The sequence below is a fragment of the Calypte anna genome, chromosome 3 (genome assembly GCF_003957555.1).
Source record: "Calypte anna isolate BGI_N300 chromosome 3, bCalAnn1_v1.p, whole genome shotgun sequence".
Lineage (NCBI taxonomy): Eukaryota > Metazoa > Chordata > Aves > Apodiformes > Trochilidae > Calypte > Calypte anna.
In genome coordinates, this window is record NC_044246.1 from 26,149,088 (window position 1) to 26,172,067 (window position 22,980).

Below are 22,980 nucleotides of genomic sequence, written 5' to 3' on the forward strand. Positions count from 1 at the left end.
TAAAAAATTTTTAGTTAAATACATACTCATGGTTCTGATGGGAACTCAGTTTCAACTTAAAAATCAAAAGCTTGAATGTCAGCAAAAAGTTTTGGTAAGATTAATTTTTATTTTTATTTTTTCCCTCAGACAAAATGGCCAAAGCTACTACAAACTGCATGTTCATACTAGTCACAGTCATTTAGTCTATAGCTTTACAATTTCAAAGACCATTTTTAATTACAGCTTCATACTTACCATGCTGAACATGAGCATTAATGATGCATCTCAGATGATCTATAGACCTAATGAGAAAACACGCTTCCTTATGTAAAACAAAAAAGCAAAGAGTAAGTTATTAACATTATTAAAAAGTTGTCTATGTGTAAATTAGACTAATTTAGTCTAACTAAACTAAAATTCATTCAAGGGCCTGGGTAGAGTATTTTAAAGCTACTATTTTTGACAGTTATAAAAATTGTGAGTTACTCTGATACTGCAGTCTTCTCTGCTACTGACTAAAAAACAAGTGGAAAATTATGTTTAAGTAATGGTGAAAGACACTGTGATTCAGAACTATTTTCAGGGCTTTGTTTTAGTATATGTACAGCTAACACACTCTTTGCTGAAATATACCTTGAGTGACTATAGTAATTTTCCAAATACAAAATCCACCTGTGCTAAAAAGATGGATTTTTACTCAATGGAGTAAATTTTTTAAAATCTCAAAGGAAACTTTTATAGCAAGGTGTTATGTTGCACAGATCAAAGGAATCCTAATTCCAATTTTAATATAATACGAATTTACACAAGAGAAGCAGGAAAAAAGATCTTTTTTTTCCTTCTCCTGTAACAATTCCTAGCAGTGGCCAGGGATTTTAAGAATACTCAAGAAATTTCTCTATCCTCTAAGTGAAATGGATTCTGGTCTTAACAGATTCAATATTCTGTAATCTACTTCAGCATATCTAGAACAGAGGAAAGGTTCATCACTTCTTTGAAGTACTGAAACTGTTTTGTACTTGCACAAAATAGAGTCAAACCCCTTTTTTTATCCTGCTTATTTGAATCCAGTTTCCACACTTCCACTTTTGAGAACCTGACAGCTGAGAAACCAACTGTCCTTTCTTTGTGAGGTGCCATTCAGCCTCAGGATCTGGATTAATTTTCTCAATTCAATTTCTGCCTGCCACTTGTCACAGAAAAACTGTAGCTAGGATGTTTTCTAAGTCAGTCATCTTAATGAAAGCTTTTATGAACTCTTACAAAGTTGTGAAAATGCTTGTAATGAGCTGGTCTTAACCATTACTCCTGCAAATTAAATTCTTTTACCTCTGGGTCTTTATTCCACTGCACTACATATTCCCAACAGCAATGTGCATGGAGTACATCCACTTCAAGACTACATGGGAATTGCTGGTATGCTAGCTCCAGCAGCTCTGGAAAAAGAAAATCTCAAGTTACAAAACATAATTCTCCCCACTATAATTTCTAATACTTCACAACAGTAGCAATTGAAATATCTCCACAGACATTTAGAATCAAAAAAATCATGTTATTTTCTTACCTAGGATTCCTTCCACATCTTCATCTGCTTCTGGTTCCTCAGGGAAGATATTAGTGTGCATTTTCATAGATTCTTCAGTAGTATCTGTCCTGGTTTTTTGTTGGGCCAAATTCAGTACAACAGGACTGAAGCCTTGTTTAAAAACCCACTTTGCTACAGTATCGGCAATGCCTCCTATGACATTTAAAAACAAAAAAAAACAAAGATGGGAGGGAAGAAATAGGCGAAGGGAATGGGGGGAAGTAGGAAGGGAGAAAGCATTGGATTCAATGTATCCCAGAAGATTTATGCTTCATAATCAAAAGACAAGAGAAAAGTTTTGAGTTTTAAATAATCACCATAATCATTAATCAGATAAGGATAACTCCTACCAATTTGGATACTTTCTCATCAACAGATTAGGGATTTACAATGCAGTCTTTAAAGTAATACTGTTGCACATTTTTAAGGCACTAACTCTACATTGTTTGAATCGTTTTTTAGATTAAGAAAATAAACAGCAGAATTATTCCCAGTGCAATGTGTATCATAAATCAAAGTAAGGATGGCACAGAAATCAGTTAGGAAAACAGTCTTTCCAAGAGAAAAAATATACCTTTTCCAGATTCAAGCAATTTCTTTACAGAAAGCCTGCCCAAAGGCTCAGTCTGGAGTGATGAAACTTTTTTTGTCCTTTTGCTCACTTTGCTGTGCAGCAGTGTTTGAAGTATCAGACAATCCTCTAGCTGTTTCAGCAAAAGTTTCCAATATTCAGTATCAAGGGAAAGTGCTTCCCAGGATTCTGTGTCTGAACCTACAGTTATATGGGAAAACTAACAGAACATAGGAGCTGGTTTAGGTCTGTTCACTTAAAGCAGCAGTTTTATTTAAAAAAAAACTCACACAGCATTAATAAAGAAAACTGTATTGTAAGAGCCACTGCATTTTGAAGAGTAATTTAATCCAAGATTATGTTAACTGTAGTGCAAACTTCAATTATATCCCATGCTACTAACGAGATGTACAAGATGCACGGGAAAAAAAACATAGGGAAAGAAAACAATCTGTAAGGTCGTCTTATAGCACCATTTTAAAGTCCATATTTACTTGAAATATGGGTTGGAAACCCATCAAAAAGATTTAAGTCTCCACCATATACACATTCCCTACATACATAACTAACCAACCTCCATTTCAATTACCTACCATATTAAAAACATATGTATCATGCACCCAGAAATACTGGATGCACAGTATACTGCAGTTCTGTGCACTTGGTAATTCCTATGTTTATCAGCAAATGCTGTCAGGAAGCCCAAGAATCTTGCTGGTAGTCTGCAGATGTGTTTTTCAACTTTGTGCACCAAGACAGCAAACTCTACAGTTTTCAGAAGCCTGGTCATTATAATTTCTAGGCTTTAAGCTAACAGATGGTAGGAAAAAAAAGGGAGGAAAGATAAATGGCTTTATGGAAAGCAAGTTTTGAGGGAAATAAAGCTTTTGCTTTATTCTGTTAAGAGCAGAAGAAAAGGTGACAAAGGAGATAGCACATGGGTAAAGTGTACCAGCATTCCTATTTGGGCAAGAGTGATAATTTCAATACACAGAATTGCAATAGTTAAGATTAACTCTATTATTCTATGAATGTGCAAAGCTACGATTCATCAGGCAGGCTATTTACAAGACTGAACTTTCCTTAAACCCCATCTAATCTACTAAGATAACTTGTAAAACACATACCCTGGGTGCTATTTAGGAATGGAACAAGTTTTTCCAACTTGAATTGCAATGCAGTGTGCAGCTTCACAGTCTTAATCACAGCTTGGTGAAAACTTATTGCCAAGAGAACCAAATCCCCACCATCTTAAGGTAGCATAGTATGTAAGTGCTAAGAAATTTCACCAGTATTTTTGTAAAAAGAACCAAATCAAAACTATGTTAAAACAATTTTCTCATTTAAAGTTCAGTGAACTTCTCAAATTTCTGTGGGAACTGTGTAGGCTTTAAGTTTGTCAACATTATTTGCTATTCAGAGAAAAACTCCTTGTGCAGTTACCATCACATACTTGAACATGTTTAGTAACAGTTCTGGTACATCAGTACAATATTCTTCAAATTCAAATTTTCAGGCATGCAGAATGGCATCTTTGTTCTCAAGAAGATGCTGAGGATGTTATTCCATTATAAAGACAGCAATTTGCATGGAACTGGTAGAGTAACAAAATAGAAGGGGGAGGTCCAGGATGACTTACCTTTTTCTCTGTCACACTGTCCATTATCTCTGCAGTTACAGAATGTCCAACATGAGCAGACAACAAGGCAGCTGCATTATTTTCAGACTGAACACAAGCTGTACGCATCTGCTGCCACCAGGGGGAAACCGACTGCGTATCCCAGGAGTCGTCTATGGCAACTGAGGAGAAAGGGAGAGCAGCACAACTCCACTTGGGTCATTGTGTGTTAAAACTAGTAAAGTAGCAACCAACCCTAAAAGCATCACTTCTTAATAGTGCTTATATTAGGAACAATTTCCACATACCCTACTTTACCTTTTTCTAGATATGAGGCATACAATTTCTAGCTTATAACTCAAATTTAAAATAAAGACTGGAATTTGAATTACTCATTCTCCAAGTTTCATCTGAAGGAAACAAGTACTCAACCTACAGCCCCAGGTAGTAAAACCTGCTGCACGCTTACTAGATTTAAACAATGCTGCAAAATGACATCACAATTCAGACAGCTTCTTTTGTGACTTTGAGATGCCACATCTGTTCACAATGCATTCAAGCTGCCTCTCATCAGGCTACCTTGTGCTCAGCAGAATTAATTTATTCAGGCAGCAGCAGTAGCTTATTCATGCTTCCAGCTTCCAGCCAATAATGGTGCCCTGTGGCATCCTAGACATAAGGGAATCTGGCACAGACATTTCCATAGCAGCTCTGTGTAAGGTAAGAGAAGCACTATCTATTCATTACATAACTTATCCTAAATAAGGGCAAGTTGATTCCATGGAGTACCTCCCAAGTTAAGGCCCTGTTCAATACACATGTACTCCTTCAACACTGATGTCTCAATCAGTTCAACCAACCAGAAGGACTTCTAAAAGTCTGTCAGCACAAGGGAGAGGAGCAGAACTGTACACCCAAAAAAGGGAGAAAGGGGAGAGCTGGACAGCCATCTTCTGGTGGAGGAGTTGTGCCAAAAGAAGTGAAATTACAGGGCATGAGGAAGGCAACACTCTTCAGATTTTCATTTTAATTTTAGTTAGTTGATCATGATGCAGCATTTAGTTCTGTTACATTCTCTGGGGGGAAGGAACCCTAAGTGAGAATATAAGCTGGTCAGAGTAGCAAATTTCTAATAATAATTAGCATCAGTTGTGTTTATGAGTTCCAAATTGCACATTTCACCTTTCATTTTGCTCAGAAGTGACAGCATGGTATGAAGGCAACTGACAGAATCTGGTTTGTCCAGAATATCTTTTTCCTTGCAAAGCCATAAATTGAGGAGGAGTGACTGTAAAAAAGAGAATATGGACTTAAAGCAATTAAATGAAACTCTAATATTGCAATACACCTAATACAAACACTTTCTCAAATAAATTTTGTGTTATGGAGCAGAAATGCTATACCTTTAACCCTTATCATATTAATACAGAAAGTTAAAAATATATTGCATAAGGCACACTATGACAGATTTTGAATTAAAACAATACAATCTGCATCTTCAATTTAAAATGTTACTTAGAAGACATCCTTCAGCACAGCTAGCTAATACCAATATGTCAGCAACCTCAACTTGATAAAAATTAGCAGTTATTATTATTACAGATAAAAATCTTAAAACAGGCAAGTAATACTGAAATAGTTATTCCCATTGTTACCTTGTAGAGGGAAAAAAGCAGCAAAAAAACAAAACCAGATGCAGATGAAAAATAAAATACAATTGTCTGAACACTACTAGTGATTCTGAAAAATTTACTTTTATTCTTTTTAAACTTGTTTGCTTGCAAAAATGTTGTAACAAATGTATCAGTACCTGAAATTAGCTCCTCTCCTAATTTTTGCTTCTTTGCAGAAGAAATCTTCAGCAAATTTTCTTGTAGTACTAAATGCATAGTCTAAACTTTCCCACTAAAATACCAACTTTTCCTAATAGAACCTTTTCTGTTTATTTTCCTTTGACATCTCTTAAGTGAGAAATAGAAATACAAGCACCTAAACAACTGAATATTTGACCACGGTCTGAATACACCATTACTCCAAAGGTCAACATTCAGAACTTTTCCTTTCAATGTTATGGTTTCAAAAAACTAAGTCAGAGTTTTGGAAGTATGTAATAAGTATCTTACCAACAAGATCTGAGGGGTAAAACCTGCTGATTGCAATGCATGACACATTTCCTCTGTGGAAGTCTCCCCACACAAACACTTCCAGAAGAAAAAGCTGCCTGAAGCCAAAATTAGTTAACATTATGCATGATATATAAAGCCACAGTCTCCCCCCCTTATGCAAAAGATTATTTGTTGATCAGGTCCCACTGAGTGCAATAGAGAAGCCTAAGTTACATCCAGGGTATTCTGATGGTTTACCCCTACTGAAGATGACTCACTGTAAAGTACATGAAGTGTTCTACCACTACAGGAGTGATTTGAAGAACAGTTTTATAACAAAATAAAGCTTATTGCACTGCTTGGAGTATATATTTAGTTCAATTCAAAGAATGGTTTTGAATGTTGAACAAGATTATTCATGGCAGTGTGTTGTATCTTATATAGCAAAATAGTGGTACTTCAGCCACTTAAAAAACCCCAAGCAATTACATAGTTCATTCCTCACCAGCACTACAAAAGTGTGAATATCCCTTTGAGGAAGAAGAAAATTACAAAAACAAGAAACCATCTTAACTTATCAGCATTATATTAATGTTTCATTTATATTGTTTATAACTGAACACCCTAATAAGTTACAGGTGATCCCTCTGCAAGGGGCTGGGAAGAGGAGTACTTCTACCCCAGTTCTAAAAACCAGTTACTGTGCTATGTTAGATAAAATGCAAATTCTAAGATTACTTAGAAACAGTCTTTGATCTTCATATAGATGTAAGCAAAGCTCTTCTGCCTAAATTTCCAATCCCAATTCCTCCCAAAGTCTGACAATTAAAGTCAAAAGAAGCAGGAGCTACAAATCGAACACCTGTGCATGCAGTTCTCTGTTTGCACCAAAATTTCCCCAGAAAATAAATCCTCTGGGAAAACAGTGCCTTTGAGACAGATTTAACTGAAGCTACTTCCACTAATTTCCCCATGCATCCCTCATGTACAGTCCAGAACAGAACTGCAACTAAAGCAGAGAACAGACAGCAACCCACACCCCAGCACACATCCTGGACACTCTCCTCATCCATAATAACTTCAGATCAGCCTTGTCCAAAATGTCTCCAACTCCACAAATAAGGGGTCTTTATGTACTCAACTAATGGTCCTGTGCGGGCTCTGGTCAGCTCCCCATCCCTTAAGGGTCTGACAGTCAGTTCTTTCATTAACTGAACTCTTGAGGTGCTGTGTCCACAAAAGAAAAATCAAGATACAGTTGCTCTGAAGTACCAAGTTACCATCGTCCAACTCAGTGACATTAATAAAGGAAAGAAAGTGATAATGTGGCTTTTGGGTGATTTTAGCCACAGATGTGGTTAACTTGTACTAATATCCATTTAGATAGAAAGATTCTTCTACAGCTAAAGTTAAGTGTCTGGAACTAGCACTGTCACATACAACTTCAAGGCCAAGCCACCTTGTTAAGACCCCCAGATAAAAGCTAAAATATTCATACCATCTTAGGTTGTAGCCAGTCTTTAAGTAATTTGATAAAAAGTTCAGTAGCTCTCACCTAAAGCCATATATTCTCTGTCTTCTGTATTTTTCACTTTAATCACACCCTTTTCATATTCCAGATACTCCAAGAACATTTTCACAGACAACACGTCATCCTTCTCATCAGCAAACTGATCAGTAGTTTGGGTGTTCTCTTTCTTGTAGTTCTCTATTAAAGTCTGGAGCCTACAGAAATCTTTTTCTTCCATCCGAAGCAGTTTAGCCAAGTCCTTAAAAGAATAAGCCCCAAAAATAGCAACATCATAAGATTAATGCAAAGGGATGTTCTATGAAACAATAAAAACAGAAGTCAGAAATGAAAAAAATTTTGTTTTGAACATTAAAAATGTCTTTTCAATGGTTCAAAATTATTGAGTAATCTCAAAATGTTATTCATATAGCTCTAGCTTAATTTTTAAGGACTGCAACAGATTCTCATATTTAGATCCTAATCGTAGTATAGCAAGCACCCATCAAGCAAACAAGCCCATATAACACCACACCCCACTCTGTATGATTTTTTATAAATGCATAAGCAGATTTATAAATTATATCAAAAGCAAGCCACATTATAATAGAATATGAATATATATAGAATATACACATAAATAGAATTCGTAATTTCTACTGGTCCAAAAATTCTCCTCCAAAACCAAATAAAGAATATGCCATGTACTTTGGATAAAGGACTGAAATCAGGAGATCTTGGTCCTATTTTCACTTCTGTCTTAACTTCATGCAAATGCTAAATAATATTAGGTATATTAGTATATCAGGCATTTGTACAGGGGGAAAAAAAAAGCGTGGTATAAACCAAGTACTTTAGTATAAGTTCCAGGCCACGAGAACAAGTAACTGCTTACCTAGTTATTTTACCCAAGGCCTTCAAAACATATTTTTATGCTTAAGTCATCACTCAACTCTGTAAGACAACTGAACTTACTCACATGATCTGAGGTTGAAGTGTCTTTCTGTATGCTTTGGGCATTCAGTTTGCTAACTAGTTCATAAAGATTTAACAGCTTTAACCTGTCTGCACAGAATTGCAGTAGTCCTTCATCCACACACTCGAGCTCTGAGGAGAAATAAAACCACATTTAAACTTGAAAATATATAGCCTAGAGTAGTGAAACATTCTTCCCAGCTGCATTAAATGGCCTCAAATTGCATAAGGGGAGATTTAGGTTGGATATCTTTACAGAAAGAGTTGATAAGCACTGGAACAGGTTCCCCAAGGAGCTGTTTGAGTCTCCATCCCTGAATGTGTTTAAAAGTCATCTGGATGTGGTGCTTGGGTACATGGTATAGTGGTGGGTCATCAGAAATAGGGCAATAGGGTTAGGATGAGGTTGGACTCGATGATCTTGAAGGTCTTTTCCAGTCTGAGCAATTCTATGATTAAATTCCTTTTTTATTAGACCCAGAAGACTTAAGTCTGTCACTGTAATATTTTGATGCACTGCTGCATGCAATAATTACATTTGATTCATGGTGGTATCAAAAAAATTATTTATATTAAAAGTAGCAAAGAAAGATTTCAAGCTCATTTTTAGACTGAAGGAGGTTGACAATGTGCAAGTGAGTGAAGAAAAATCATAGAATGGATCATAGAATGGTTTCATAGAAACATTGAATTGTTTAGGTTGAAAAGGACCTTAAAAGATCATCCAATTCCTATTGTCTTCTGGTGGTTTAAAGCTAAATCGGAGATTGTAAAAAATGAAATACACAAAGTCTCAAACATACTTGACCAAGAATTAAACGCCAACCTATATTTCTTTATTATGCCGACATCTTAAGCACAGTCCCTGTGTCAGAAGAGAGCATATTTACCTATTCATATGAATTAAATTTCACCTTTGCCTTTTGTTTTTCTACAATTTCAGTCTCAGAAATTTCATACATCTATTGACATTCGAATTTCAGTAAGAAAGCAATCAGAATATAGGAAGCTAACACCCACACAATGTTGAATAAAGAAATTCTAATTGAACTAAGTAGTTTTAAAAGAAAGCATTTCACAGACCCTAGAAGACCTTTTTTATAGAAAAGGTATCTCTGAATGCATCATCTTCACCTGAAACAGCTTTTCAACGTAATTTTCTCCCTAAGAACCCTTTGATACGTTGCTATTAAAAATCCTACACAGAGGTTATTGCACTTTTGCTTCACAACCACAGCACACACAGAGCCCAGCATCTGCTTCATGTTATCTTTTACCTACAAAGCACAAGTGGAAGGGTATGCCACTTGTCTTCCAAAATTTGAAGGCTGGAATACCAGCCAAGATTGTTCCTTATTGTGGTTGCGAAGAACTAATGCTCTGTATGACAATAAAAAAATTAATGATGAAAAATACACACTAAGCAGACCTCAGTAAGTATAGTTGTAAAAATCTCTCTTCAGTGTATAAAGGCACATTTCCAGTTGTCTTTGGGTTTTTTAGGAGTTCTAATAAAAATGGATGCTGCTAGTGATTTAGAATGCCAGATCAAAACTAGGTAGAGAACTTCACGTGTGAAGCTCTCCATCTCCCCTATCTACTCCAACAAAGCAACTTTTAAAAAAGCACCAACACTGATAACCAATGAAAGATTTTTTTCTCAAGGCTCGGAAACCAGGAAAATACATTGTCACGTTCACCCTACATGAGTGGGACACAGCCTTTCTAATTGATAAAAGGTTAATTCAGGATTTCCAGACAGCAGTAGGAGGGATTTCTTAACTCCCATTGCTAAAGCAATATATTCTAACAAGCTGGAATGAATCCAGTGATAACCAAACAAAAAAACAAGCAGGGAAAAAAAACAAACAAAAAAAGCAGCAGCCTGCTACTGCTGAGCATCCCGAACACCTGACAAAAAAGCAACAGGCACAAGCTTCTCCACTCTTATTTCTCAATACCAGCTGGGTCTCCAAAACTGAGTCACCTCAAGCACAAAGAAGGTTCTCCCAGTTTAGAAAGATCCAAGTGTGTAAATTCAAAGAAACAATCTTGAAGACTTTCAGCAACAAGATCTTGAATGGGTAATGACATTTCCTGACATTGATTCTGAAATCTCCAGCAAGCGTGTGAAATCTAACTTTGGTCTGGTTTACCAAGAGTAGATACAAGGCATCTGGACAGAGATCAGATCCTCCAGAATCTGTGCTTCCAGTACCTTAGAACTCACAGACTCAAAGTTCCATTTCATTGCTATCTTCCTTGAAGAGAGACCAAACTAAAACTTCAACAACTGATGTCTGTGAAAGCTTCTTCCTGAAGGAATCTTTTACTGGATACAAGTACCCAGCCCAGTTTTTTAATTTCTTTTCTTAATATAGCCACAAACTATTGGGCACATAGCAAGCACAGCAGACCATACTTACTAGTGAGTTATTTGAAGTCTGCATTTGAAAAAAAAGGTAGAAGCAACATCCTGTGAAATCTAGCAGCAAGACTAAACAGACCAAGTCTGGTCTCCCTGTGGAAGAGAATATTTCTACAACAGTCTCACAGCACTGCAGACACAGTGTAAATGCCCCTCTGTATTTGCAAAACAAATATCCAAATATCCACCAACCTTCTTTCTTTAAATGATCCATTAATGTCTGAGTGATGTTTGTGAGAGATGACAGTGGCACACGTTCGCTTGCCAATATACTTTCCAGAGCCTATTAAGCAGATATTCCTCAGAATTAATAAACATTTGCTTATTTTAACTGTAAAAACATACAAGGTAAGCCAACAATCCATAACTGTGACAATAATTTTTCATCTGTATTTTGTCTTCACATGTACTTGTGGAAAAAGTTGATCCTACAACACAGTCTGCTCTCTTTTTATTATTTTGACTTTTATTATGGAAGTTGCCTTCAGGAAGTCACTGGCCAAAATTCATTCTAGTCAATGTGTTGTAAAAAAATTAAAAAGAAAGAAAGAAAGAAAAAAAAAGCCCCAAAACAAAATTGTAAAAAAAAAACCCACCAAAATAGCTCACTCATTTGCTTCAAGTAACTCAAAGAAAAAAATTACATATTTTAAAAGATTTAAAGAGATTTAGCACTATAATCTGATATCTCAATATTTTTTTCCTAATATTAAAAAAAGCATACTAGCCTCTAAATACTCACCTGTTTCTTTGTCGCAGGGTATTTGATATCAAGTATTAATTCCTTTGCTTCAGCTTCAATTAAATCTGCAAACAGAGACAACCATGACTTCATATTTCCCAAATGCACTCTGAAAAGCAAGTCAACTTATATCACAGTTAAGATGCATGTGGGTTCATGCTATAGAGATGAAGATGCTATTACAAAGTTGCCAAAATAAGCTTGAGGAAAATGAAATAAAACAAGAGCTCAGTGGCATCTCTTACTCCAAATCTGTTCTTTGTAAGAAGTATGTATTACTTACAGGAAGAAGACTATCTAGAATCAAACACTGCATAACAGATGCAATAGACTGTGCTTTATGCAAGCACTCAAAGTAGAATTTGTTTAAGATTTTCATGGTAGACAAGGCTTATACTGAATCCTTGTATGAGATAAATTTAATCTGATAGTTTTTTTAAAAAAGAAATGAAAATTAAAATTAAAAAAATCAACCTACCTAAAGGTCATAATTCATAGTACAGAGATGTCAGAAAGCACCACAATCATACTTGTGTTTAAATACTTAGAGAGGACAGATAAAAAACTTTTGATAACATAGATAACATACAATCTTAAGAAATTATACAAGAGAACCTACCCAGATCTGAGGTTTTAGCTTTGAGTAATGTATTTAACTTCTTCACTAGATGCATATCCTTTGCTCGCTCACTCTTTTTATCACTGAAGGGAAATAATTTTAATTGCATGAGTGAAGAGAACTAATGTGAACAATTCAGAAAATTATTTGATTACTTATGTTACATGTAAGTAACATTATATGGTAATAAAAATCAAGTTAATGCATACAACCTAAGCATTACTAGAGTATTATTCAGCTTGAGAAGAAACACCTTCTGTAAATCAAACAAACAGTTTCCAAAACCAATAATGGCATTCATTTGGTTATGCAGAGGACAGCAAGTCCTTACCTCAGTGCTAAATGGAAAGGTACATGGACAGTTTTGACACTCCCAGAGACTGGATCAACAAGGCATATCTGGTAAGTCTGGGGCTGCCATCCCTGACTGGTCACATTGTTCAGACCCATTATTTTATAGCCAGGATACAACAGTCTGAAACCAAGCAAAAATATTGCCTTTACAGGAAGAACATAACTAGCAACTTTACCTTTCCGCACACTGAATAAAATGAAGACAAAATTTATAAAGCTAAGGTTTAAAAACTGCTAAATACTGTTAGGAGTGCAATTAGGAAAGAAAGCCGAGTGATGAAACAGGACAAAAATCCCCTTCTACAACAAGCTGCATTCAGTAGAAATACTGTGGCCAACACAAGAAGTGCAAGAACACAAGAAGCATTTTCCACTTGTATTGCTGGCATATCCAAAATACCCCTTTTATTGCAGCAGGACAGCCACTTTGCCTACTTGCTAACAGTTTCTTACCTACAATATTTCCCCACATTGAAGGCTCCAACTCGAGGCCCTTGCTGCGTACTCCATACTTCCAGAATGCCTCTTCTTGGAGCATAGATCACAAGGAACTGAGCCACTCTGCTTGGACCTTGTGCATTTCCAAAAGGAGAAAAATCCACCTTCTCAGTTTCCCTCTCATGAAGATCCTCTACAGTCTGTATCCAACCAACTTCTGCATCACGGTATCCTTTGTAAGAGAAGGCAAATGTACATTAGTGTACAGAAATTATTACACGGCCAGTACACACCACCACCCACCCAGTATTATTCCAGCCCCAAGCTGTCTGAAATGCTGTTTCAAATTTGCACAACTCTGGCCAGTAGCCAGGCTCCTGACAAGAACTTTGGTGCATTGTCTTAAAACAGGGACTACCAGAGGATGTCTCAGAGCCACAGGAAGCCTTCTGCAAAGCTTTGGGGAGAAACAAGTTCTGGGAGAAGCCACAAAACAATCCAAAACTCATCAAGTTTATACTCTGAACATTACATCAATGCAATAACTTCTCAAAAAAAAAAAAAAATCTGTATAAGTGTCTAGACTTACCATGTTTTGAAACAACAAAAAAAGATTTCAGGGAAGAGATGTCCACGTAAGTTTTCATTCATATGTTTTTATTAATACATTTTCATCATTAAAACACAATTTTTTAGTAAACCAATAAAAATACTCATCTTTCCCCTCTCTGAGTGTCAGAGTAATGCAAGCACTTTCCACGTAAAACCTTTCTAAACAGAAAAGCTAGACAACCTCTACTGACACTGATAAACTATGTTCTAGCAAGTACAAATGATGACTCCAAACTGCAATTAAAATATTAATGTATAAAACAACTTTATGAAAATGTATATTACACTGAGAAGGTAGAAAAGTATTCATAACTCAGTTAATGAGAAAAGGTGCACTCCAGTCCAAAAGATTAAATTCAGTATATGGCTTGCTTGAAAAACAAGCTCTTGTGGCACAGCTGATTAAGACCCAGTACCGCAATGCCGAAAGCCCCGGGTTTGAGACTCCACAGAGAGCCTCACCTTGGAGGCAATGAGCGCTAGTGGCGCAATGAAGGTAATACAGTGCTCGAGAGTGAGCTGGTCTGTGGCTGTGAGTTTCACCTTTTATTGGCCCCCTGGCCTTGCACATGCTCAATAGGGGGCCTGCCCTAATTGGGCACAGGTGGATTTGATACCGGCTCACACCCACTTCTCGGTAATCAGAGGTGTCTGACTGCTTTGTTCCACTACAGGAGATTATAGCTAAATCTCTTTTAAAACTATTTTTGTTGCTGTTGTGATAGAGTGTGTGAGAAAAAAAATCTATACAATATTAACCAACCAAATGGAATTTTACTGTTTCAAGGATTGGTACCACACCTTTATGGATTTTTTGTTATATGCCCTTTTAACATTTGGTTTGTAATAACACAATGTACTGAAGTCTGTCTTAATAATGGAAAAAGACTTGCAATTCTAAATCTGAACATAATATGCCACAGTATTTTAAAGAATACTACTTGCTGTACTAACATACACTAACATACCTTTCCACATGCGAACTGCAAGTCCTCTTGTAACATCCAGTAAAATAACCCTTCCAAAATCATCTGTTACTGCTGCCAAAGTGTTACAAGGAGAAAGACATATTCTTTCACCATGACGACGAGAATCTGGAAGTCCAAACCTTAAATATAAACAACAATAATATCATCATCAAGCAAAACCACTAGATAACTATTTTTCTTCAGAAATAGCAAACAGAGTATCTGATATGGACTAAGATTACTTTTTTTTAAGGTAACAAAAGGTATGGGTAAAATTAAGAGCAAAGTATGAAAAAAAGTTTTTGTGCTGTCTACTGACGGATCTTGGAGACCTGTGGATGAAGTCCTGGTGCTAACTGAAGTTCAGAAAACAGGAGAATAATTGTCTTGTGATACACTGCCAGACAAGGATCTCAGGGGAATGGGTTACTTTGTAAGCCCTCTCTTAATGCCAACTAGTTTTTGAGAATATTTAAATTACAATTTTTTTTAAATCATGAAAAACAACAATCAGGAATTAATTTGGCTTTTTATCAGCTTGCTTTAAAACATTAGGCTACAACCCATTGTTTCTATTCTCTTCTCTCCACAATCAACAGGGAAACAGGATACCTCCTAATTTTGTGAGGAGCTTTAAACTACAGGAAGCAAAAATGCTGCTTCTTTGAAGCTCTTCAGTGATAAATTTTAGGGCTGCTATTCATGTACTTACGCTATCATTAAACCCGTACACTGTTCTTTTATAGTAATAATGAACCTACACACTGTAAATGGCAGAGATGAGTCATTTGCCCATAATGATAAACTGAAATGAAACAAAGCTTAAAAGAAATTACCTCCAAACTATCATCACTGTTTCAAGAAAAGAAAAAGAAACACTATGCACCTTCCAAAATAATTCAGCTAATTAAAAACACAAGAGATTTAAAGCAATTGAGACACTATGTAAAACCTACCTCACTGCCAATGGAGTTGCAGGTTCCATTTTTGGTTTCTGCTTTGGGGCAGGTTCTTCTTCATGTTTACTCTTCCAACCAAGCCATCCACTTGCAATAGAAAAATACATTATGAGGATCATACCAATGGTCCTAAAAATCCTCAAATTACTATGTGGCTACTAAACCAAAAATAATTTAATGTATTTTTTTCTGTTATTACCTGGCAGCATTAAATAACGCTGAAGTCAATTTACTTGCAACTGCCAAGGCAACATGAGACAGCAGTGGCTGTGAGCTGCCCTGAAAGAAAGGAATAAAATGTTTAGAAGACCAAGAAACAGCCAGTTGTCAGCCAACCTGAAATGAAGGAAAGAAAGTATTTAGAAAGCCAAGAAATAGATCTTACACTGAACTCAACTGCAGAATAGTTTTTCAGGCCTCCTATGGACTTTCAGCTCAGAAAGCATAGCTTTCAGACTCTGTAAAATTTTAATTCATTGCCCCCAGAAAAGCCATTCTGCCATCTCTTTACCATTTCAAAATCCTCCTGCAAGTCACTGGTAGCTCAGTATGTTTGTCTGCAACAGAAGTTAAGAAAACTCCATGTACAATTTATCATGGAGAGTTAGCTGTGTGTATGGCCCTGGCATCCTTGCCAAGTATCAACATAAACATCTTTTTCATAATCATATTGGAAAAGTAAGTATAAAATCAAAATTCTCACTTGAGCATTTTCAATCAATTTTCAGTCCTGATAAGGACAGCATACATAGGGTCTCTGTGTACAAAAGACACAGCCACATTGCCATCCTTCTCCTCCTATAAAACTGAAGACAACAGAAGTGTGCTACAGGTATCATTAAACAGAAGTTGCAGTTTTCTTCTACAAGTAGTAGTTCCACTATAAGGAATGACAACAGTACACTCAGGCACTATGCGTGCATGATGAAAAGCCAAAGGCCTCCAAAAATTTTTAAGATTCATGTTTACACATTTTTAACCTAATATTTAAAAGAAAAAATTGCATAACTTAACTGGCAATAAATTAATAACTGAAAAAAAAATTAAAATGCTTTCTATCACATTCATTTTAAGATAAAGTTTCTCATTAGCAGGAACCTTTGGTAGATATAACTAACATATCTACTCCAAAACATTCCAGTTTAAGATGATCAAGAAAAGGGGAAAATGTCAGCATAAAAGGAATATAGGAGCACTTTAGAAATTCCTATACAGAAATGAGAAGGATTAATTAATGAGTTTCATCAGGTCAGCCTTGTAGTACATACCTCCAGGGCAAAAAAGAAACCAGTGAAAGGATTGGCTCCGACTGTAACATACTGAGACATAGCAGGTGGGCTGTTTTTTATGGCTGCATTGTATCCACCTATACTGGAAGCAGTCTTCATTTGATCAAAAGGAGACAGGGTCATGGTGCCTAACAAAAACATTAAAGTGAATGTCTTACACTTCCAGAACAAAGGTATACAATTGCTCTAAAAGTCTGAATATATTTCTACCTTCTTGACTGACAAGCCAAAATTCAGGGGGAAGGAAGGAAAAGCAACATTAACCACAGGAAATATGTTTTTGAAAGGAATACTCTTAAATTTCAGGTTTTTTATATACTAGACACAGGAATGACCCATACCAGTCTTAATATGTGTGCCAGACAGTTCTTTAGCCTAGCAGAAAGGAGAATTAACTGCATCTGATCTAGAGCCTCCTGATTGGTTTTTGCTAAACAGAGGGCAAGAGAGCTACAGCTGTAACATCCTTTCCCCACCTCCAAGTGGAGAGGAGAGGCTCAATCTGACTAGGAGAAAAATTACAATATCTTTTTGATGATGGTTAATGAGTTCATTCACTATGACAGACTTCCCCCCCTATTTATTTCTATCCAGCCAGTACCACTAAGTGCTCTCACCCCAAATTTAACAGCACAAAAACCATTGCTTTGTTTAAGCCAAATATTTGAAATTAAAGAGAAATGCTTACCAACACTAGCGTGGTCAACAATCGTATCCACATCTTGCAAACCCCATTTCTTATAAGCTAATGGTGGAGGCTGAACATTCTCATTGCCAGATGCTGCAGCTGACAAAAGTTGATAAAACACAAGAAAGTCCTACTGAGTAAAAGTCAAAGTAATAGCATATATGGGAGTAAAGGGCAGAAATTATGCAACCTAAACCAACATAATAAGTTAGTTTTAAACTAACATACATCTAAACACCCACTGAGCTTAAATGGCCTTAAATTTCACCTTAATGAAATGAAAACATTTGAAAAAATTAACTGAATAAAATTGCTCATGACAGTCTATCAGAACTGTATTTTGTACTTGCAGAGCTTTGTTTTACTAGTCATTTATGATTTAATAATCTGTACTATTTAAAAATGCTACTATAATTTATTTCTGTGGTCTAAGCACATTTCAGTGGAAATGCCCCTGCCAAAGTACTTGCAAAGTAAGCACTTTCACTAGATAACTGACAGTGTGTGGTCAGAACACTGGTAGAACTAAAGCAATAATTTAAACTCTTCAAAACATCTGTTACAACAAACATAAATGACTAAGAATGAAAGAAGATACAACAGCACTCTGGATACAGATACTACAACTCATTTGAAAGAGTAGAGCACGTTTTGGTTGCAAAAGCAGATATTTCTCATTATAGTCACTGTCTCCTTTCTTATTTCATGCATGATTCACAGAGTATTAGTTCTTAAAAGTTCTGATTTACAGGAGTTTTGCCTTATATTACTTGGAAATGCTACCTTTTCATGAAGAAAGAACAAACATTACTAGATTGACCCAGGGAATAATTTACCACAGTAGATCAGGATTTGAGCACAGCTAAAAACAGATTTCTAGGGAAGAGTATTAAAAAAAGTACGAATACCTGATGCTTCCTCTAATCCAGTTTCTAAAGAGACCTTCTCAGCCAGAATTAAGTACTAAACACTCCATAAACCTTCACAGCTTTCTTTTCTACTAATTTGTCAGTTTCCTTCTTAGCACAAACAAGCTTTCAGCAATTTTACCTCACACATCATAAAACCCCTTTAACTTTTAATTTTGATTTTACTACCAGCTAGCTTTATCTCAGGCCTCTTCATCCTGAATTGGAAGAAGAGTGAGCAGTGCATTACAATGATTCAGAGAGCTGTCTCACCACAGTAGCACTTCTCAGTTCTTTACCAGTCACCCCTTCTATATAGGAGTCAAGCCTTTGTTTTAAGGGTTCTGTTGTCCCAACACTTTCTAATGCTGTCATGCTGGCAGATCCATTGCACTGCTCACCTACAACCAACCTCATGATTGTCTACTGACATGGCCTGCTATAAAGGAAACAAAAACCTGAGCAATCTAAATTTCAGTAAGAACCATCTGGGAATTCAGGAAAACAATTCAGCAAAAGCACCTGTTCAATGTTTCATCTTGCAGAACCTAAACAGCCCAGTATTTGTGCAATTTAACACAGAATACTGTTATGTAGTTCTCTACCCCAGGAAAATGGCCCTGTTTCCAAATTAGAGTATCTAAAGGCACTGCACTAAAGGACCAGAATCAAAGGCTGCACAACCAACAAGGTACGAAAAGCTCCCAGAGCAGTGACTATTACCAATGTCATCAACACAGCATTACCCCTGCCCACAAAATTCTTACTGGGAAGAAAAGAATTACACTGGCAGTCAGTGAAATAAGCACCCTGACATGCTAAGAGGCACCTTAGCAGCATGCTATGGTTTTACCCCAGTGGGCTCCTAAACTCCATCCAACTGCTCATTCACCCCATCTTCATGAGATGGGGAAGAAAACTGGAAGGGCAGAAGTGAGAAGACTTGTGGGATGACACAGAAGACAGTTTACTAGGCAAAGCAAAAGCTCTGCATGCACAAAAGCAAAATAATTAATTCATTCACTGCTTTTAATCAGCAGCCATTTCCAGGAAAGCTGAGCTCCATCATGCGTAACAGTTAGTTGGAAAGTCAAATGCCATAACTTCGAATGTTCCCTCTCTTCTTCCCCTCAGATTTTATTGCTGGCGAACACATTATATGGTACGGGACAGCCCTTTGGTCAGCTGGGGGTCAGCTGTCCCAGCTGTGCACCCTCACTATTTCTTCTGCACCCCAGGCCTGCTTACTGGCAGGGAACTGTGAGAAACAGAAAAAGGCCTTGACACTGTGTAAGCACAGTTCAGCAATTGCCAAAACATCAGTATGTTATCAATACTGTTTTAATCTCAAATTCAAAACACATCACCATACCAACCAAAACCATTATACATTATTTTGGTGAGAATGTACAAGAGAGTCAATGCTACTGGGACAAATTGTATCCTGAGAACATTTTCTGTAAAAGAAGAAATCTCCCTGTATGCAGCAGATACCTATATACTGATGAACAAAAAAGGAAGATCTAAATTCCACTCTGATATTTAACAAAAATAAGTAAATTTCATGTAATGTAAAGTACAATTAACAGAGTTAGAATTTAACATTTATGCTCAAACATACCTCTTGCTACCTGATTACGACATGCACGAAGGGACTGAAAGAGGCTGAAACCATCAATTGTCACAATTGCAGCTGGGTACAATATACTAAGTTCTTCATTCTTTGGAAGAAAAAGAGAAGGAAAAAAAAAACCACTGTTACTGTTGAAACAGATTATTTTCAACCTTGTTATACTATTAACTACATGACTATAAGGATTATATCCAGAGAGTTAATGTCTAACAAATCCCAGAAAACAGAGGAAGGCAAAATTACAGAAATTCAGTGTTAAACTATCCAAAATATGAAATTATTTAGGCACATAATTTATTTTTTTTCTTCTTTCAATGACTCTTATGTTTGCTTAATATATTTTAAGGCTTATGGAGAAAACACAAAAGTTATAGCATCTTGTGAAGGCCACAGAAAAAAAGGCTTGTCTAGAATGCAAGTACCAAGGTTTTATGAGCCAAGTTCTGAAACTGGATTAGGACCTGAATTACCACTTGAGTACATAAATGCTTACTTGGTGATATGCAATCAAAACTTGAATTCCTTAATGCTTACATATTTCAAAACTGATTGCAAAATCTAATGCTGAATCAGATGAGCATTTGTGTAAAAACTTGGAAACTTCTGTTACTTCATTAATTTTCTGCATAAAGCATAACAACTCAGGCAAGAGCGAAGAAAAATGTCTTTTCTACTATATAGCTAAAGCTCCACAAGATCTTTTCCTGCAGGAAATACTCATAATGACATGGAAGTTCCTAGAACTCTCTCATATAAAAATTGTTTTTATTTTATCTATCTTCTCTGTGTAATAATTAAGTTCTTATGAATGAGTAGACATAACTCTTGATAACTGCTAAGTTGCATTTTTTTCTTTCATCCATACATTATCGTATTTTATGCACACTAATGTATAAATAGGAAATTAATTAAACCTTCTTTTGCAAGGTTATCACAAAGAAAAACAGAACATATTTACACAGTTAACTAAATATTAAAAAAAACAAACCAAAACAAAAAAAACAGAAATTAAGGATCCTCAAACTATACAGGTATGAACACTTTTAGAACAAGACATCCAGAGCTTCTTGTTTTAAAGAATTGTCCCCTCATCAAAATCTGGTACAGGACATAGATGATTCACAGAGAAGACTCCCCTCCATACCCCATAACACTGCCACTTCGCTTTTGAAATAATCTGACAAAACCTGTTCTGTGACACCAGGATGCCTGGGAATTTCATAGGTTCTGCACTTAAGCTGTAGGACAGGATCTTCATTTAAAAGCTGGGCAAGAAGCAGTACTCCACTCTAGAAAAGAAAGAATAACAAGCATGAACACTCCTGTCCCTTTTCTTTGGGAAGGCAAAAAAAAAAAATCACAATCTTCAGGGACAGAAGTTTCATAGAAGCAGACATTTATTACAAGAGGACAACAGGTTGCTTCTGGGCCTGCCACGTTGAGAACCATACCTCGGTGTAAAACCGAACGTAGCCAGAAGTGAAGCCAACCACAATGCAGGTCCAGTCAGGACGTCCTGTAGAGCTCCTGTTTGGCAGAGATATACAGGAAGTTAAACACAAATCCTGCTCTAAGCTGTAAACATTAAAAAATGTAACACAAGGAGACTGGTGACATATATACACAAGAATATCAATCCTTACCTCTTCTGACTTGCCAACGGGATACACAATACACTACTCACACATTCACTAGAAATGGAAAGAGAAAACTAGTAAGCTCAGTTTTTCTCCAGTTATGAAATTTTGCTGTACAAAAGAAATCTTGCCAGGTTAGAGTTTTAGTACTTAACAATGTATAAAAGCAGTATACAGTATATAATATCTATACAAAAACCATGAAGAAAACCTTTTTTATTTTAAAGACATTTTCAATTATCAGTTCAAGAGTGCCCAAACAGATTGCATAAGTTTTTATTACACCTTGTTAATGTTCTTTCATCATTCACAGATTATTCCACCAGTACTCTTTAGTAAAGATTCAAGTTGAATCTCATGTATCTAAAGTTTTCTTACCTATTATAATACACCAAAACCAACTTTCTTAAAAAAACCAAAAAAATACTTACTGAAATAATTTTTTTGTAATACATCAATCAATTAAGTAGATTTTATATCCATTGAATTTCACTGCTTTATAATTTGAGAGGATTTAAAGACTTAACACCACCTTCCCAGTTAATGAAATTAACTTTGTGTATGGCAGGCAAAGCATGCAGAAGGCAAGCAGATGAGCAGGCCTCGATATCTCAAATCAAAAGTTATTTAACTGTTACCACCATAAAGTTTTACACTGTCTGAGGAAACAGAAGCAGTACAAAGGTTTGTGAATGAACATAAAAATTCAAAATTATATCCTAAGCAGCATATAAAGCATAAATGCCTGCAGTCCTCTTAATTATTTGCATTCCAGACCATTTCATTCCTGAACAAGGGATCAAATACTCAGGCTAGATAATCAGAGAAAAAAACTTTCTAAATGCAAGTTTAATACAACTTGCAATTCAATTACAACTTCTAAGCAATGTTAAGTATCTTAGTGAAATCTTATTTTCCAATAGCAAAGCTTAGCCACCATAAAATGTTATCACTTGAAGCATATCTTTAGGAAATTTTTTTTTCAACAATATGATACTAACTACCCTATTTACACTTTCTTAGAAATGTAATCCTAACATACAGGAAAAGTTTGCAAGTCTTAAATAAAGATATAATGAATACAAATGTGTGTATCTAAAGAAAACTGCCTGTTCTGTATGATAGCATCTGTTGGGGCTATAACAGTTTTAAGAAACCAACTCTCAAACAGATTTTTTTTTTTTAAATAAAAGATTACAGGATAATTTCAGTGACAGTAAGTGGAAAAAAACTTAAAAAGAGAAGCACATGAAACAGCTCAAATGTGTGGCAGCAGCAGGTTTATAAAGAAGGATTATGACTTGTACAGATTAAGTCAACACTTCCTGCAGCAATAACAGATGGTTGAAGCCAACAGAGAGA

At 36.0% G+C, this 22,980-nt stretch overlaps 1 protein-coding gene across 2 annotated transcripts in view; it reads right to left on the reverse strand.

The window, feature by feature from the left end:
- Positions 1-22,980, reverse strand: part of RAB3GAP2 (RAB3 GTPase activating non-catalytic protein subunit 2) — a 46,424-nt gene that overhangs the window by 6,860 nt on the left and 16,584 nt on the right. For both annotated transcript variants that reach the window (XM_030447884.1, XM_030447883.1), the window contains exons 5-27: positions 21,625-21,672; positions 21,433-21,508; positions 21,169-21,270; positions 19,970-20,069; positions 17,441-17,539; positions 16,732-16,880; positions 15,663-15,742; positions 15,461-15,550; positions 14,505-14,644; positions 12,940-13,156; positions 12,464-12,607; positions 12,133-12,215; positions 11,514-11,578; positions 10,964-11,054; positions 8,348-8,475; positions 7,417-7,630; positions 5,880-5,977; positions 4,939-5,044; positions 3,778-3,938; positions 2,142-2,358; positions 1,547-1,720; positions 1,312-1,418; positions 238-304 (exon numbers count right to left, since the gene is read on the reverse strand). In XM_030447884.1, the coding sequence (XP_030303744.1) occupies positions 238-304; positions 1,312-1,418; positions 1,547-1,720; positions 2,142-2,358; positions 3,778-3,938; positions 4,939-5,044; positions 5,880-5,977; positions 7,417-7,630; positions 8,348-8,475; positions 10,964-11,054; positions 11,514-11,578; positions 12,133-12,215; positions 12,464-12,607; positions 12,940-13,156; positions 14,505-14,644; positions 15,461-15,550; positions 15,663-15,742; positions 16,732-16,880; positions 17,441-17,539; positions 19,970-20,069; positions 21,169-21,270; positions 21,433-21,508; positions 21,625-21,672 (2,756 nt within the window). The remainder of the gene's footprint in view (positions 1-237; positions 305-1,311; positions 1,419-1,546; positions 1,721-2,141; positions 2,359-3,777; positions 3,939-4,938; positions 5,045-5,879; positions 5,978-7,416; positions 7,631-8,347; positions 8,476-10,963; positions 11,055-11,513; positions 11,579-12,132; positions 12,216-12,463; positions 12,608-12,939; positions 13,157-14,504; positions 14,645-15,460; positions 15,551-15,662; positions 15,743-16,731; positions 16,881-17,440; positions 17,540-19,969; positions 20,070-21,168; positions 21,271-21,432; positions 21,509-21,624; positions 21,673-22,980) is intronic.